This window comes from Notolepis coatsorum (assembly GCF_963971535.1).
Source record: "Notolepis coatsorum genome assembly, chromosome: 17".
Taxonomy (NCBI): domain Eukaryota; kingdom Metazoa; phylum Chordata; class Actinopteri; order Aulopiformes; family Paralepididae; genus Notolepis; species Notolepis coatsorum.
In genome coordinates this window covers 83,121,256-83,137,224 of record NC_140181.1, presented here as the reverse complement: position 1 = coordinate 83,137,224, position 15,969 = coordinate 83,121,256, and the positions used below count along the sequence as shown (strand labels likewise).

At 48.6% G+C, this 15,969-nt stretch overlaps 1 protein-coding gene across 1 annotated transcript in view; it reads left to right on the top strand.

Moving 5' to 3' along the window:
- LOC311244426 (integrin alpha-5-like) overlaps positions 1–15,969 on the top strand; it is a 114,221-nt gene that overhangs the window by 62,407 nt on the left and 35,845 nt on the right. Inside the window, 6 exon segments of the mRNA XM_084333924.1 lie at positions 182–227; positions 1,460–1,573; positions 3,665–3,720; positions 5,036–5,193; positions 6,424–6,561; positions 15,111–15,178. Coding sequence (XP_084190050.1) covers positions 182–227; positions 1,460–1,573; positions 3,665–3,720; positions 5,036–5,193; positions 6,424–6,561; positions 15,111–15,178 — 580 coding nt within the window.

The following is a 15,969-nucleotide window of genomic DNA, read 5'->3' as shown; positions in this document are numbered from 1 at the left end:
CAGGTCGGCACCTTGCATGGTCGCCTCCGCCGTCGGTGTGTGAATGTGTGAGTGAACGGGTGAATGTGAGGAACAAATTGTAAAGCTCTTTGGATAGAAGCTGCTATATACAATGCAGCCATTTACCGTTCATCTTCATTGTTCGTTATCTTACTAACTTTGTTGGCTTCTCCTCCCACAGATCTGATCGTCGGTGCTTTTGGTGTCGACAAGGCAATCCTCTACCGGTATGTTTTCACAACTCGACCGGTAATCTACTGCTTTCTCTGCACCGAAACCGAACCAAAACCAGGGGTGTAATGTACTTGAGTAATTGTACTTTGTTACAATACTTAAGTACTGTTTTTGGGGGATTTGTACTTTACTCGAGTATTATTAGGTTTGTATACTTGTACTATTACTCAATTACATTTTCAGAGAAAAAAAACATACTTTTTACTCCATTTAAAATGCAGACCTACAAAGTACAAATCTTGCAGGTCCAACCATTTTAATTAGTATATTTGTTTCTCTGGCCGAAATAACGTTAACGTTATTAATCCTGCGGCCGCACTGTATTTAAAAACAGCCAGTCAAATCCCCATCAATGGAAAATTAGCCCGCCCATACCCATGCTGATTGGTCCTTGTGCAAGACTAGAAAGCGTGGATTTTTGATTAAACACCTGTTATCAACATGCGGACTGTTGGTCCCAGAGCCCTCTCTGTTTCCGCACCCACCCTCTGGAACTCACTCCCTCCAAACATCCGTAGTGCTACATCCCTGCACTCCTTCAAATCCCAACTCAAAACCCACCTTTCCACCAAATTTGTAAATGACTGCCTGATTTCCCCTTTTTTCTTTCGTTTTCTTTCTTTCTTTCCTTTTGATTATTGTTTTGTTGTTACGTTGTTCCCTGTCCCCCTCCCTTAGCTGTTAAGCGCCTTGGGTCTCCTGAAAGGCGCTATATAAATGTAAGATATTATTATTATCAGAAGAATAAACAGTCAGAGTGACAAGCTACAGAAGATGGCCACAAACTATAGTACGAGTGATGAAGAGGACGAAACGGAACATTGCATTGCCCTGGAATACATTTTTTTTTTACTTTAACTTTTTAGTACTTAAAGTACATTTAAAAAGTAGAAACTTTTTAACTTTTACTCAAGTGTGTTTTTAGCCAGAATTTTACTTGAGTAAGAGACGGTACCCATACTTTCACTGAAGTATAATTTCTGGCTACTCTTTACACCCCTGAGCAAAACAAACGTGTGGAACACACGGAGCACACAGTAGTATAGTCACACAGAGCCGCTCCTCCTCTCCAGAGCACCCAGAGACATGTTCAACCCCGGGTGTCACCGAGTGTTTATTCTCCGCCCCCGTGATCCCATTTATTATTCTGAAAACACTGCGTTCTCTCTCTCTCTCTCGCTCTCTCTCGCTCTCTCTCTCTCTCTCTCCGTCCCCCACCCCACAGGTCCCGTCCGATCGTCAACACCAGTGCCTCCCTGACCGTGTCCCCCACCATGATCAACCCCGAGGAGAAGACCTGCGTCGTGGTCAACGGCAACGACACCACGCCCGTCTCCTGGTGAGCGTCCGTCCGTCCGCTCCACGCTAGCTCACGTTAGCGTCTCTCTCCTGTTCCCGCCCCCCCCCCCCCCCCCCCTCCTTAACCATTTCACTGCCGCACTACCAAACGGTTAACCCTTTCACCGCGACAACACACGGAAGGTTAATAACCCTTTCACTGCCCCACACAACAACGGTAACCGTCGGTAGTGTGATAGTAAAGGGTTAACCTTCTGTAGTGCGGCGGTGAAAGGGTTAAGGTCACGTGCATGAACAGCTCCATCCCCTGATGGGGAGCGTTCTTCTTCCTCGCACCGTCGACAGTCGTGTTATTCGTTTCGCCGCGCCGCTCGGCCTTCACCGGCTGACCTATTTTCACAGCCGTTTCACACGCGGCGCTCGCTCCTTCTGGAGAGAGGAGCAGTGAAATAACAGCGCGCTGAATAAGGGCATTGTCAACCCCCCCCCCCCACTTCTCCCCCCCCCCACTTCTCCCCCTTTTTCATTTTCTCTTGCCCTCTTTCAAAATGTGCACCGGTGTTCATTGCCAGCGACGAAGAGGAGGAAACCGGCGCTGCCTGACATGGACGACACCGTCGCTCACGTGTCCCGCTCCCCCCCCCGATTCATAAAGGAAACTCTTGTATACACACACATGTGCCTTGATTACCCCTTGTTGCCTTGGCGATGAGGGAGGGAGGGAGGGAGGGAGGGAGGGAGGGAGGGGCCGCAAAGTTTCTCTCAGTTGCTTTGAATGAGATATTGTTTGGTGGTGGAACACAGCTGGGAAACATCAAGACATCCAGACGTCGAGTTGCACGCGCACACACACACACACACACACACACACACACTCGTACATAAATGGGCACAGACACAGGAGCAATACACATACTTATTATTACTACTACAACCTGGAACGGAGGTCTCTCTTTCTCTCTCTCTCCGTGTTTCCTTCTCTTCTACCTTCCCTCGGTTCCTTTCCTTGTTCGCTCTGTGTGGGTTTTGCTTGTAAAAGGGATCAGGGTTTTTTTTGGAGGGGGGGGGGTTGCTGACTCTTGTACAGCTGTGTGTGTGTGTGTGTGTGTGTGTGTGTGTGTGTGTGTGTGTGTGTGTGTGTGTGTGTGTGTGTGTGTGTGTGTGTGTGTGTGTGTGTGTGTGTGTGTGTGTGTGTGTGTGTGTGTGTGTGTGGCTGATGTCATGGGAAAGGAGGGCTACAGCCTCTAATACACACACACACTCACACTCACACATAGACACACGACACACACACACACTCACAGATTGGCTGTTGACCAGCCTGCCTGAAACACGAGCCGCTGCTCAATTTCACCCCCTCCTTAAGACCCAGCCGGTCCCGTAGTGTGTGGCGGCGGCAGCGGCATGAGAGAGCGAGAGAGAGAGAGACGATGTACCAGCTGATCTGAGAGCAGTCGGATGTCAGCGTGACTCCCAAACATGACACGTTTACTTCACATCATACAGTGCTTTCCCATTACGCCTTGTGTCTTGTAATGTGAGGCATGTGAAGAGAGAGAGAGGGAGGGAGAGAGAGGGAGAGAGAGAGAGGGAGAGAGAGGGGGGGAGAGAGAGAGGATGACCAACTTAAGAGGGGAGAGGGAGCGAGAGAGGGAGAGATGATGACCAACTTAAGAGGGGAGGGAGGGAGGGAGGGAGAGAGGATGACCAACTTAAGAGGGGAGGGGAGAGGGAGAGAGAGAGAGAGAGAGAGAGGGAGAGAGGATGACCAACTTAAGAGGGGAGGGGAGAGGGAGATAGAGAGAGAGAGGGAGAGAGGATGACCGCCTTAAGAGGGGAGGGGAGAGGGAGAGAGAGAAGGAGAGGGATAGAGAGGGAGAGAGAGAGAGAGGGAGAGAGGATGACTAACTTAAGAGGGGAGAGGAAGAGAGAGAGAGAGGGAGAGAGGATGACCGCCCTAAGAGGGGAGAGGGAGGGAGAGAGAGAAGGAGAGGGAGAGAGAGGGAGAGAGAGAGAGAGAGAGAGACTTAAAGAGGGGAGAGGGAGTGGGGTGCTGCTTTGTGTGTATTGACTTTCTGCCACCATATGCTTCCCTCATCATGTCCTTTTGTCTCTTCCGTCCAAAAAACAGTGTCAACCTGAGCTTCTGCCTGTCTGCCGAAGGGAAGTTCCTACCGGAGGACTTAGGTGAGCCAATGTTTCACATCTGCTCCCATGTTCCGCGCAGGAACACGTGTCACGAATAACATCCGCTGAGCGACGTGTTCTTACCGCGACTACCGCATGCTCACGCTGCGAAGCAACAGGAAGTCTTTAGTTTTAGATGGGAGTCGACGACAATGAGGCTACGGAGGCAACGCACGTAGCGCGTCTAGATCCCGGCGTGACTGAATTAAGCCAGAAGGTTGCAGCATATGATTTAGTTTTTACTTAATAGCCAACGTGACAGCGAGCTAGCTGGCTGCTGTCATTGCCGACAGTTAAACATTTGCGAGTCGCTATTTTCAGGAACAAAGGCGTTCATTCCGAGTTACATCGTTGATGCTTGAAATGTCTGAGCTTCCACATTAATTTTTAGTTTTTACTTAATAGCGAACGTGAGATAATCCAACAAGCGAGCTGGCTGCTGTCATAGCTAACAGCTAACGCTAGCGGACGGGGCTAGCCTATTTCCGGGAACAAAAGCATTCATTCTGAACATTGCATCACTGATGCTTGAAATGTGTGAACTCAGTGAAACAACATGGCAAAAACAGGCAAAACGTTGCTACCATGTGTAACATCTCCAGTCTCTCTTTCTTCATCTTTATTTCATCTGAATGCTTTAGAGATTCTCAATTCTGATTTATTGCTCGGATCAGATTTTTTTGTTTTGTTTGGCTGTTCACATTATTATTATATATATATATATTTTTTTAAATGTGGCCAAGATCAGATTCCAGTGTGAACCGGTCACTGCTCCTGAACTGACTCGCAAGCGCAAATAAATAGTTGATCTCTAGAACCCATAAAAGTCGCAGACTGAGGTTGCACTGCAAAAGATCAAACCTGTATCTGATTTAGGACCACATGTGAAAGTGGCCCAGATCAGAATAGAAAATCTGATTTAGGCCTTTGCTTGCAGTGTGAACATAGCCGGGGTGTTTCACTTACATTGACATCATTGTTGACAGTTATTGACTGATTTTATTTAAATTATTTTTTATTCTATTTTATTTGGTTCACTGTTTTTAACTGCTGTCTGTTGTTGTCATTTATTTCAGATTTTGGTTTTTGTTTTTATATGTTAGCTGTAGTGTAAAGCACCCTGTGCATTCATGCTGTGAAGGGTGCTATATAAATAAAGGTCATTCATTCATTCATTCATTCATTCATTGTCTTTTGTGCATTGAGAGTATTTGTGCAGGTCCCTTCTATTCCCTATTTTCTTTCTTCTTTCAAACCTGTCATTACGGGTCTTTGGGCCATGAATGCTCACGTTTGTGTGTCCCATGTGCTCCAGACTTCCAGGTGGAGGTCCAGCTGGACAGTCGGAAGCACAAGCAGAAGGGGGCCGTGAAGAGGGCTTTGTTCCTGGACTCCCAGCAGGCCTCCTTCCAGAAGAGCGTGAGGGTTCACCGTGGCGAGCGCGTGTGTCACGAAACCAAGATCTACCTTCGAGTAAGAGGCCTCTCTCTCAACTCCATGTGACCCGTGGTTCCTGTGTGTGGCTGTGTCCTGTGTGTTTTTCCTCATGTTTATTACAAGAAGAAACCCCCCCTTTTTTAATTAACAATATAATCTTTGTGTAGTAGTCTCAGGACGGCTACTTCCACCGGGCAAATAGACTACAGAGTGACTTACACACCACACACACACACACACACACACACACACACACACACACACACACACACACACACACACACACACACACACTGCTGCTATTTACACTATAGAATAATTTCCTTTTTTTTTATTTTTTATTTTTTTTTTATTTCTCCACAGTTTCTTTGACCTTGTATTGTTTGTATAGCTCGTTGTATATTGTTGTTGTCTACAAATCTACTACGGTTGAGGAGCCGGGGGAAAACAAGCATCTCACGTGGAATAAAAAGCGGTGACAATAATATAATATGAATCTGATCTGTAAAAAGAAAACAAGGTAAATCAGTAACTCCACATAATGAGTTACTAAATTAGGTGGTGCTGTCTGACTTCCTTGTGTATATATAGATGATTACACAAGGGACTCAGTTACTTTTACTTTGTACTTTGGAACTCTGTCTTGTATTTTAAGTGAAGAATAGATGATTATGTTTGGCACTGTGCTGTGTGTTTGTGCATGTTATGTTGCATTTCTACGTGTATGTATTTTGTACTCTTTATGCTGTGTGTCCTGTGCATGTTGTCTGGCATTTTACGTGTATATATTTTGAATTCTTGCACAGTTTGTATTTCATGTGTTTTGGATAGACTACAGATGGAAATGAGCTTCTGCTAAATCTGGTGCAAACATATTTTCATGTAACAATGATTAATGTAAATGCACATTGTCTATAAAAAATAAAATAAAAATTACGTACCTCTAAATTACCATTTGGACAAATTATCATTGATATAAAGTAATCCTTTGATTAAATGGTCCATTTATATAGCTACAATTTGTTCCTCACATTCACCCATTCACTCACACATTCACACACCGACGGCGGAGGCGACCATGCAAGGTGCCGACCTGCTCATCGGGAGCAGTTAGGGGTTAAAGTGTCTTGCTCAAGGACACTTCGACACGCTGCCCCGGGAGGAGCGGGAATCGAACCGGGAACCTCCAAGATAACCAGACGACTGCTCTACCTCCCGAGTCACTTTGCTTCATTAACCGTGTGTGTGTGTCGTGTCTCACTTCAGGAGGAGAAGGACTTCCGGGACAAGCTGTCATCCATCTACGTGGCCTTTAACTTCACCCTGGACCCCCAGGCCGCCGCAGACACCCGGGGCCTGAGGCCCATCCTGAACTACCAGACCACCAGCCTAATCGAGCAGAAGGTACTACACCACACGGTGCCCCTCTCTCTCCTGGTCCTCCATCACAGCCTCTACACACTCTCGTTCCGTCTGTAGTGTGGTAGTGAAAGGTTAACCTTCTGTAGTGTGGTAGTGAAAGGTTAACCTTCTGTAGTGTGGTAGTGAAAAGGTTAACTTTCTGTAGTGTGGTAGTGAAAGGTTAACCGTCTGTAGTGCGGTAGTGAAAGGTTAACCTTCTGTAGTGTGGTAGTGAAAGGGTAACCGTCTGTAGTGTGGTAGTGAAAGGGTAACCGTCTGTAGTGTGGTAGTGAAAGGGTAACCGTCTGTAGTGTGGTAGTGAAAGGGTAACCGTCTGTAGTGCGGTAGTGAAAGGTTAACCTTCTGTAGTGTGGTAGTGAAAGGGTAACCGTCTGTAGTGTGGTAGTGAAAGGTTAACCTTCTGTAGTGTGGTAGTGAAAGGGTAACCCTTCTGTAGTGTGGCAGTGAAAGGTTAACCTTCTGTAGTGTGGTAGTGAAAGGGTAACCTTCTGTGAAAGGTTCTGTAGTGTGCTAGTGAAAGGTTAACCTTCTGTGGTGTGGTAGTGAAAGGGTTAACCTTCTGTAGTGGTAGTGAAAGGTTAACCTTCTGTGGTGTGGTAGTGAAAGGTTAACCGTCTGTAGTTTGGTAGTGAAAGGTTAACCTTCTGTGGTGTGGTAGTGAAAGGGTTAACCTTCTGTAGTGTGGTAGTGAAAGGGTTAACCGTCTGTAGTGTGGTAGTGAAATGGTTAACCTTCTGTAGTGGTAGTGAAAGGGTTAACCTTCTGTAGTGTGGCAGTGAAAGGTTAACCTTCTGTAGTGTGGTAGTGAAAGGGTTAACCTTCTGTAGTGTGGCAGTGAAAGGTTAACCTTCTGTAGTGTGGTAGTGAAAGGGTTAACCTTCTGTAGTGTGGTAGTGAAAGGTTAACCGTCTGTAGTGTGGTAGTGAATGGTTAACCGTCTGTAGCATGGTAGTGAAAGGTTAACCGTCTGTAGTGTGGTAGTGAAAAGGTTAACCTGCTGTAATGTGGTAGTGAAAGGGTTAACCTTCTGTAGTGTGGTAGTGAAAGGTTAACCTTCTGTAATGTGGTAGTGAAAGGTTAACCGTCTGTAGTGCGGTAGTGAAAGGTTAACCTTCTGTAGTGTGGTAGTGAAAGGTTAACCTTCTGTAGTGTGGTAGTGAAAGGGTAACCCTTCTGTAGTGTGGTAGTGAAAGGTTAACCTTCTGTAGTGGTAGTGAAAGGTTAACCTTCTGTAGTGTGGTAGTGAAATGTTAACCTTCTGTGAAAGGTTCTGTAGTGTGGTAGTGAAAGGTTAACCTTCTGTGGTGTGGTAGTGAAGGGGTAACCTTCTGTAGTGTGGTAGTGAAAGGGTAACCCTTCTGTAGTGTGGTAGTGAAAGGGTTAACCTTCTGTAGTGTGGTAGTGAAAGGTTAACCGTCTGTAGTGCGGTAGTGAAAGGGTTAACCGTCTGTAGTGTGGTAATGAAAGGTTAACCGTCTGTAGTGTGGTAGTGAAAGGTTAACCGTCTGTAGTGTGGTAAAGGTTAAACGGGTTAAAAAGGTCTTAAAAAGGTAGTTGAAACCTGCAGACACCCCGAATAATAGAAGGAGAGGATGTTGGGACGAATCCACCGACTCTGAGCTGATGGTCGTGACATCGGCCATCTCTCTCTCTCTCTCTCTCTCTCTCTCTCTCGCTCTCTCCTCGCTCTCTCTCCCCCCCCCCCCCCCCCCCCCACTCTCACCGCTCCACTCCCCCTGCTTGAAGCAGTGAGGCTGCTCTCCTTTCTTGACTTCAAACCGCTCCGCTGGGAAGGGGTCCAGAGTGTCTGGAAAGCGGTTTCCAACAAGAAAAAGAAAATGCGAGGCATGTGTTACGGTGGAGAGAGTTTTGACGGCCCCGCCAGGAATAGTTCTCGGGGCCCCTCTCTCCCTATCTCTTTCTCTCTCGCTCTCTCTCCCTCTCGCTCTCTCATCTCACTCTCTCGCTCTTTCTCTCTCCCTCTCCCTCCCTCTCTCGCTCTCGCTCGCTCTCTCTCTTTCTCCCTCCCTCTCTCTCTCTCTCTCTCGCTCTCTCTCGCGCGCTCGCGCTCTCGCTCTCCCTCTCCCTCTCTCTCTCTCTGACCGTGTAACGGCTCTTCAGAGGCCCGCTTCCAGAGGTGTGCGCGCAGCAGACGCAGAGAGAGTGCAGCAGATATTCCTCTGGGCGGGGTGGTGACGGGCGCGGGGCGCGTGCCCATCTGGTGGTGATTGGCAGGGCGTTTGGCCAGCGTTCCTCTCTCTCTCTCTCTCTCTCTCTCTCCGCGTGTGGCCTTGCCTTCAGCCCGCGGTGCAGCGCGCACCATGTGCCAGTTGACTGCGGAGCACCAGGTCGGGGCTGGAGAGCACTTTGAGGAAAACGCACTGAGGTTACGCTTTGAATTGAATCCCCCCCCCCCCCCCCCCCCCCCCCCCACCCCCCCCTTTTTTCTCTCCTCCACTTCTCTGTTTATGTATTTCGGTCTCTCACCACGTTGGATCAGGACTGAACCCTGTCATTGGTCCGTGTCGTCACCCCCCCCCCCCCCCCCCCCCCCTCCCCCTTTCGGGGCTCCGTCAGATGTGGCGTGTTGTAGAACTGATATCCCGAGCTAGGATATCAACCTAAGACTCGGAACAAGCTTCGCTGTTATTCTGATCTTCTGGGGAGGAGGAGGAGGAGGAGGAGGAGGAAGGGGGGTCTGCATGTTAAAAAGGAGGAGGAGGAGGAAGAAGGGGGGATCTGCATGTTAAAGAGGAGGGGGGGGGGGGAGTAGTGTAAAACTGCCAACATATTTCATTAATCTCGCGTTAGTCAGCGTGACTCTTGCCGGCGTGTAAACAGAGACGGGTGAGTGAGTCTCACCACAGCCTCCGTCACAACGCCATGTTGCTCTCCGCCTGCGAGCGCGCGGCACATGCCGGCCTGGGAGGAGGACCCGCTTCTCGCGCCCGCCCGGCCACATGTTGGCCCCGGAGGACCCGCTTCTCACACCGGCCCGGTGCTGGGTGAGAACGAGAGATGGTTGATGATGCCACTCCCTCTCTCTCTCTGGCTAATGTTCTCCACGTGTTGTCCGTCAGCTCGATCCAGGAAAGTGCCGGAACATCGAGGCTCGAAATACAATACGAAATGAACGGAATACTAATGGTCAAAAATACATGCATAACGTATTTTTTCCCCATTAGTATTCCTTTCATTTCGTATTGTATTTTGTTAACTTCGCAAGCATTTTGTGTCTATAGTCCAACGCACACGGCGGGCGATTTTTTAAGCGAGGCGACCGACAGAATTGTATCGCTTCCATTGTTATGAATGAAACAACCCGTTTCTCTCTCTCTCTCCCTCTCTCCATCTCTCACACACACACACACACACACACACACACACACACACACACACACACACACACACACACACTTACAGACACTTACAGACGTCGCTCGCCTGCCGTGTGCATTGGACTTATGCCTCATTTTTTTCGGGCTTATTTTTCCACTTCCTGATATCTGCCAACAGCGCTGTCAGGAGTGCAGACACAATGGGCGTGTCTGTGCTGGCATCTCATCCGCGTAATGTCCTTAGTGGATAGCTCGCAACGACTGAGCAGAATCCGCGTGCAAACCCTGCACAGGTAAGGGTGCAATCCCCACCGTGCAATCCATTCTTAGTGTATCCCGCCCTCAGTCTCGTGAATGAAGGCGTGTATTAATGGTGGGCCTTTCTTTAGCCTGTCCAGAGTCCGTGTTGTTGACTAGCCGCTCGCTTTGGTCTCGGTCGGCTTGAGATGTTTACGGTCGATTATTTTACATTAGATTAGCTTAGATTAGATCAAAAATGTATTGTCATTATTCAGCGCAAGTACAGTAAAGAAGAAAATAAGTTTGGCATCCAACCAGAGTACAAATGTAGTGGTAGTAGTTTTATTCAGTCATCACACACAACACAATATGCACAATCATTCAACAATCTTTGATTTGGCAGTGATATACAATGTACAGGTGATTAAACTGGGTATAAAATATATAAATGAGACGAGTACTACAGAGTGTAGTGCTAATCAGATTTGACTGCTTTTCTTCATGCGAAATGAGTTCCTTTCTTGGAAAGCGATAACCAGATCTCTCGGTATATTCACACCATGTTTTGGTCTTTTTAATAAGCTGTAGATTCTAAAAGGTCCGTCTGTATGAATTCATTCATTCGCAGAAGGACACTGATGTGTCGGAAACTCCACGTAGATGAAATAGACATCTGACACAAAATCCTACCACTGCTCGTCAAATGTCTTGAGTGATGGACGGAGATAAGTAAGTAAGTAAGTGAAGTTTATTTATATAGCACTTTTCACAGAGAGAACTCACAAAGCGCTTTACATACAGCAGAAATAAAATATTAAAATAAAAAGCAAAAAACAAAAGACATATTTTATACCTGGAGGAGAAGCTCAAACATTACCCAAAGGCCTGTTTAAACAGTAATGTTTTTAGCTGATTTAAAAAAAAAATGTCAACAGAGGTAGTTAATGGAAGCGAGGAACACTCTTGGCTGAAATTGTGCTTAATCTGCCCTTATTTGGTAAAAAAAATATTTCACGGCTCGCGAGCGCGACATTGATCGATGGGAGTCCGCCGGGTGTACCGAGTTATTTCGGAGCAGATCACATGTGGCTGCTGCCCTCGGTGTACATCACAAGCCCCTCTGCCCACCAGCTGAGTTTCCCCCGTTGTTGTTATTGTTGTCATTCAGTCTGCGTCACGGGACGTACCAACACTCGTTTCCTCGCGGGGGTGGAGAGAGAGAGAGAGAGAGAGAGTTGTCTCGTCTGCAGGCCAGCGGGCGCGCACGGGGTCCGACTTAGTGCGGCGGTCGCCACGGTGTCCATAATTAGAACCCCTGCATGTTGTAATGACAGGGGAGGGCGCTTGGCTCTCTCTCTCTCTCTCTCTAATCTCCTCCTCCATTTCTATTTATTATCCCCGTCGTCATCCGCAGCAGCAGCAGCGGCGGTGGCGGCGGCGGCGGCGTCGTCATCCCGCTGGGTGACAGTCACGCGGGGAAGCAATTTAGCCTCCCGTTTCCACAGGGCTTTCCCTGTGAGGCCCAGCGGTCTCACACCCATCCAGGGAGTTCTCTCTCTGCTCCTTTTTTCCGTCCCGCTGTCCGTCGTAATATCGCCGAATTCTGGATCAGCGTGACACACGCCCACCCTCCCTTCAGGCCAAGGCGGAGGTTCTATATGTCAATAAGTGCCCCCCTCTCCCCAGGCTCGTCCCCCTCACCCCCAGGCTCCTCCCCCCTCTCCCCAGGCTCCTCCCCCTCACCCAGGCCCCTCACCCAGGCCCCTCACCCATCTCACCACCAGGCTCCTCCCCCATCTCCACAGACTCCTCCCCCAGGCCCCTCCCCTCTCGCCCTACGCTCCTGTATCATGTGTTCTGTGGTCCGCTGGGTGGTGCGGCGTGTGGCCAGAGTGTGGTCGGCCGCGTGGCGTTGTGATGTGGAGGCCGGTGGTGGTTTGGGCCGGTGGCCTTGTGGTCTGCGAGCCGGAGAGTCTCCTCCTCGGGCAGCGTGCCGCGACTTTTCAGCCGAGCCTTTCCCCTGTTCCACTCTCCTCAGTCTCTTCCTCTGTTCATCCATCCTTCTACTCTCCTCAGTCTCTTCCTCTGTTCATCCATCCTTCTACTCTCCTCAGTCTCTTCCTCTGTTCATCCATCCTTCCACTCTCCTCAGTCTCTTCCTCTGTTCATCCTTCTACTCTCCTCAGTCTCTTCCTCTGTTCATCCTTCTACTCTCCTCACTCTCTTCCTCTGTTCATCCTTCTACTCTCCTCACTCTCTTCCTCTGTTCATCCTTCTACTCTCCTCACTCTCTTCCTCTGTTCATCCTTCTACTCTCCTCAGTCTCTTCCTCTGTTCATCCTTCTACTCTCCTCAGTCTCTTCCTCTGTTCATCCTTCTACTCTCCTCAGTCTCTTCCTCTGTTCATCCTTCTACTCTCCTCACTCTCTTCCTCTGTTCATCCTTCTACTCTCCTCAGTCTCTTCCTCTGTTCATCCTTCCACTCTCCTCAGTCTCTTCCTCTGTTCATCCTTCTACTCTCCTCAGTCTCTTCCTCTGTTCATCCTTCTACTCTCCTCAGTCTCTTCCTCTGTTCATCCTTCTACTCTCCTCAGTCTCTTCCTCTGTTCATCCATCCTTCCACTCTCCTCAGTCTCTTCCTCTGTTCATCCTTCTACTCTCCTCAGTCTCTTCCTCTGTTCATCCTTCTACTCTCCTCACTCTCTTCCTCTGTTCATCCTTCTACTCGCCTCACTCTCTTCCTCTGTTCATCCTTCTACTCTCCTCACTCTCTTCCTCTGTTCATCCATCTACTCTCCTCACTCTCTTCCTCTGTTCATCCTTCTCTTTCTCTCCTCAGTTTCTTCCTCTGTTCATCCTCCTTCTACTCTCCTCAGTCTCTTCCTCTGTTCATCTTTCTACTCTCCTCAGTCTCTTCCTCTGTTCATCTTTCTACTCTCCTCAGTCTCTTCCTCTGTTCATCCATCCTTCTACTCTCCTCAGTCTCTTCCTCTGTTCATCCTTCTACTCTCCTCAGTCTCTTCCTCTGTTCATCTTTCTACTCTCCTCAGTCTCTTCCTCTGTTCATCCATCCTTCTACTCTCCTCAGTCTCTTCCTCTGTTCATCCTTCTACTCTCCTCAGTCTCTTCCTCTGTTCATCTTTCTACTCTCCTCAGTCTCTTCCTCTGTTCATCCTTCTACTCTCCTCAGTCTCTTCCTCTGTTCATCCTTCTACTCTCCTCAGTCTCTTCCTCTGTTCATCCTTCTACTCTCCTCAGTCTCTTCCTCTGTTCATCCTTCTCTTTCTCTCCTCAGTCTCTTCCTCTGTTCATCCTTCTCTTTCTCTCCTCAGTCTCTTCCTCTGTTCATCCTTCTACTCTCCTCAGTCTCTTCCTCTGTTCATCCTTCTACTCTCCTCAGTCTCTTCCTCTGTTCATCCTTCTCTTTCTCTCCTCAGTCTCTTCCTCTGTTCATCCTTCTCTTTCTCCTCAGTCTCTTCCTCTGTTCATCCTTCTACTCTCCTCAGTCTCTTCCTCTGTTCATCCTTCTACTCTCCTCAGTCTCTTCCTCTGTTCATCCTTCTCTTTCTCTCCTCACTCTCTTCCTCTGTTCATCCTTCTACTCTCCTCACTCTTCCTCTGTCCATCCTCCTTCCACTCTCCTCACTCTCTTCCTCTGTTCATCCTTCTCCTCCTCTCCTCAGTCTCTTACTCTGTTCATCCCTCCTTCTACTCTCCTCAGTCTCTTCCTCTGTTCATCCCTCCTTCTACTCTCCTCACTCTCTTCCTCTGTTCATCCTTCTCCTCCTCTCCTCAGTCTCTTCCTCTGTCCATCCTCCTTCCACTCTCCTCACTCTCTTCCTCTGTTCATCCTTCTCCTCCTCTCCTCAGTCTCTTACTCTGTTCATCCCTCCTTCTACTCTCCTCAGTCTCTTCCTCTGTTCATCCTCCTTCCACTCTCCTCACTCTCTTCCTCTGTTCATCCTTCTACTCTCCTCACTCTCTTCCTCTGTTCATCCTTCTCCTCCTCTCCTCAGTCTCTTCCTCTGTTCATCCTCCTTCCACTCTCCTCAGTCTTCTCCCCAGAGAGTAGAGAGGACCACGGTACTGGAGAGTAGGGAGGACCACGGTACCAGAGAGTAGAGAGGACCACGGTACTGGAGAGTAGAGAGGACCACGGTACTGGAGAGTAGAGATGACCACGGTACCAGAGAGTAGAGATGACCACGGTACCAGAGAGTAGAGATGACCACGGTACCGGAGAGTAGAGAGGACCACGGTACCAGAGAGTAGAGAGGACCACGGTACCAGAGAGTAGAGAGGACCACGGTATCGGAGACGAGGATCCGTCCCGGAGCACACGGATCATCTCAAGTCACCTTCATTGCTAGCCGAGACTGACATTTCACTTCTTCAGAGTACGTCTCAGTGGGAAAGCGTCCGCATGTATAGGTGAATCTAGGTCAGGGGAAGGGGGGGGGGGGGCGGCTATACATCTGCGTGCGTGTCATCGGTTTGCAGAGTCATTCATTATCCCTGATAAGTGATGGGAATGTTGATAATGGCGAAGTTGTTGTTGTTGTAGGCGCCTGGCGTGCAGAGTGATGGCACCTTGTGGTCCCAGGTCCCAATGGAGCGTCCTGTCCAAGACTCACTCACCGACTCCATCATCCGTCTTTTAATGCAGAACGAAATGGATGATGATGATGATGAAGGGGGACGATGCGTGTCATTGTTCCCACGCCACGGCGTCTGCGAAGCCCCCACTGTTCTAATCTCTCTGTGTCTCTCTCTCTCTCTGTCTCTCTCTCTCTCTGTCTCTCTCTCTCTCTCTCTCTCTCTCTCTCTGTCTCTCTCTCTCTCTCTCTCGCTCTGTCTGTCTGTCTCTCTGTCTCTCGCTCTCTCTCTGTCTGCCTCTCTCCCTCCCTCTCTCTCTTTCTCCCCCCCCCCCCCCTCTCTCTCTCTATCTCTCAGACTCAGATCCTGCTGGACTGCGGCGAGGACAACATCTGCGTTCCTGACCTGAAGCTTGCGGTCCACGGGTGAGTCCCCCCTCCCCCACGCCGCTGAGTCGTCGTCGTCGTCCCCCCCCCCCACTACACTACTGGATAATACACACTGGGATGACACACGGTGAACCGTGAACATGGGCCCACGGCCGCTGACCTCTGACCTCTTCACCTCCACCCCTATGCAAATGAGAAGGGGTGCCGTACACACGGGGGCGGGGCGGATAAACACCGGCTGCTTTCGTTGCCCCCCCCCCATTCAGATTTGTTTCGCTTAGCGGTATGCTATGTTTAATTTTGGGCAGATAAAAACATACAGCAACAACTGGACAATACCCACAAAAACTATATTTATGGGCAATTTGGCGAGTTCAGACCTCAACCAAACAAGCATGTTGAGCCTCACGGCTCAGTGGATGAAAACTTCGAGATGAAGCCACGTTACAAGCACAAGACTTCCCTGGCTCGCATTAGGCCTGGCAATTTTTTTGCCATTGCTATGTCTACTATACATTGGTTTCTTGTTCGAGTGCATTTATTTCTATAGACCAGTGTTCATTTTGTTTACTAAATTGATGACGAAAGATGTTCGTCAACGAAGGTTTTTTTCATGACGACAACGAGACGTGACGTCACGTTATTGAATACTATGTGACGCTAACGAGACTAAATAGTTTATTAAATATCGTTGACCACAACTGAGCACACAAAAATGTAATTTACAAAAACCAGGACGAAATTTCTCTTCATATATGTTGATATTGTTGACTAAAACAAGACGAGACAAACTAATTATAACTTTTCTTAATGCCATCGTCCCGACA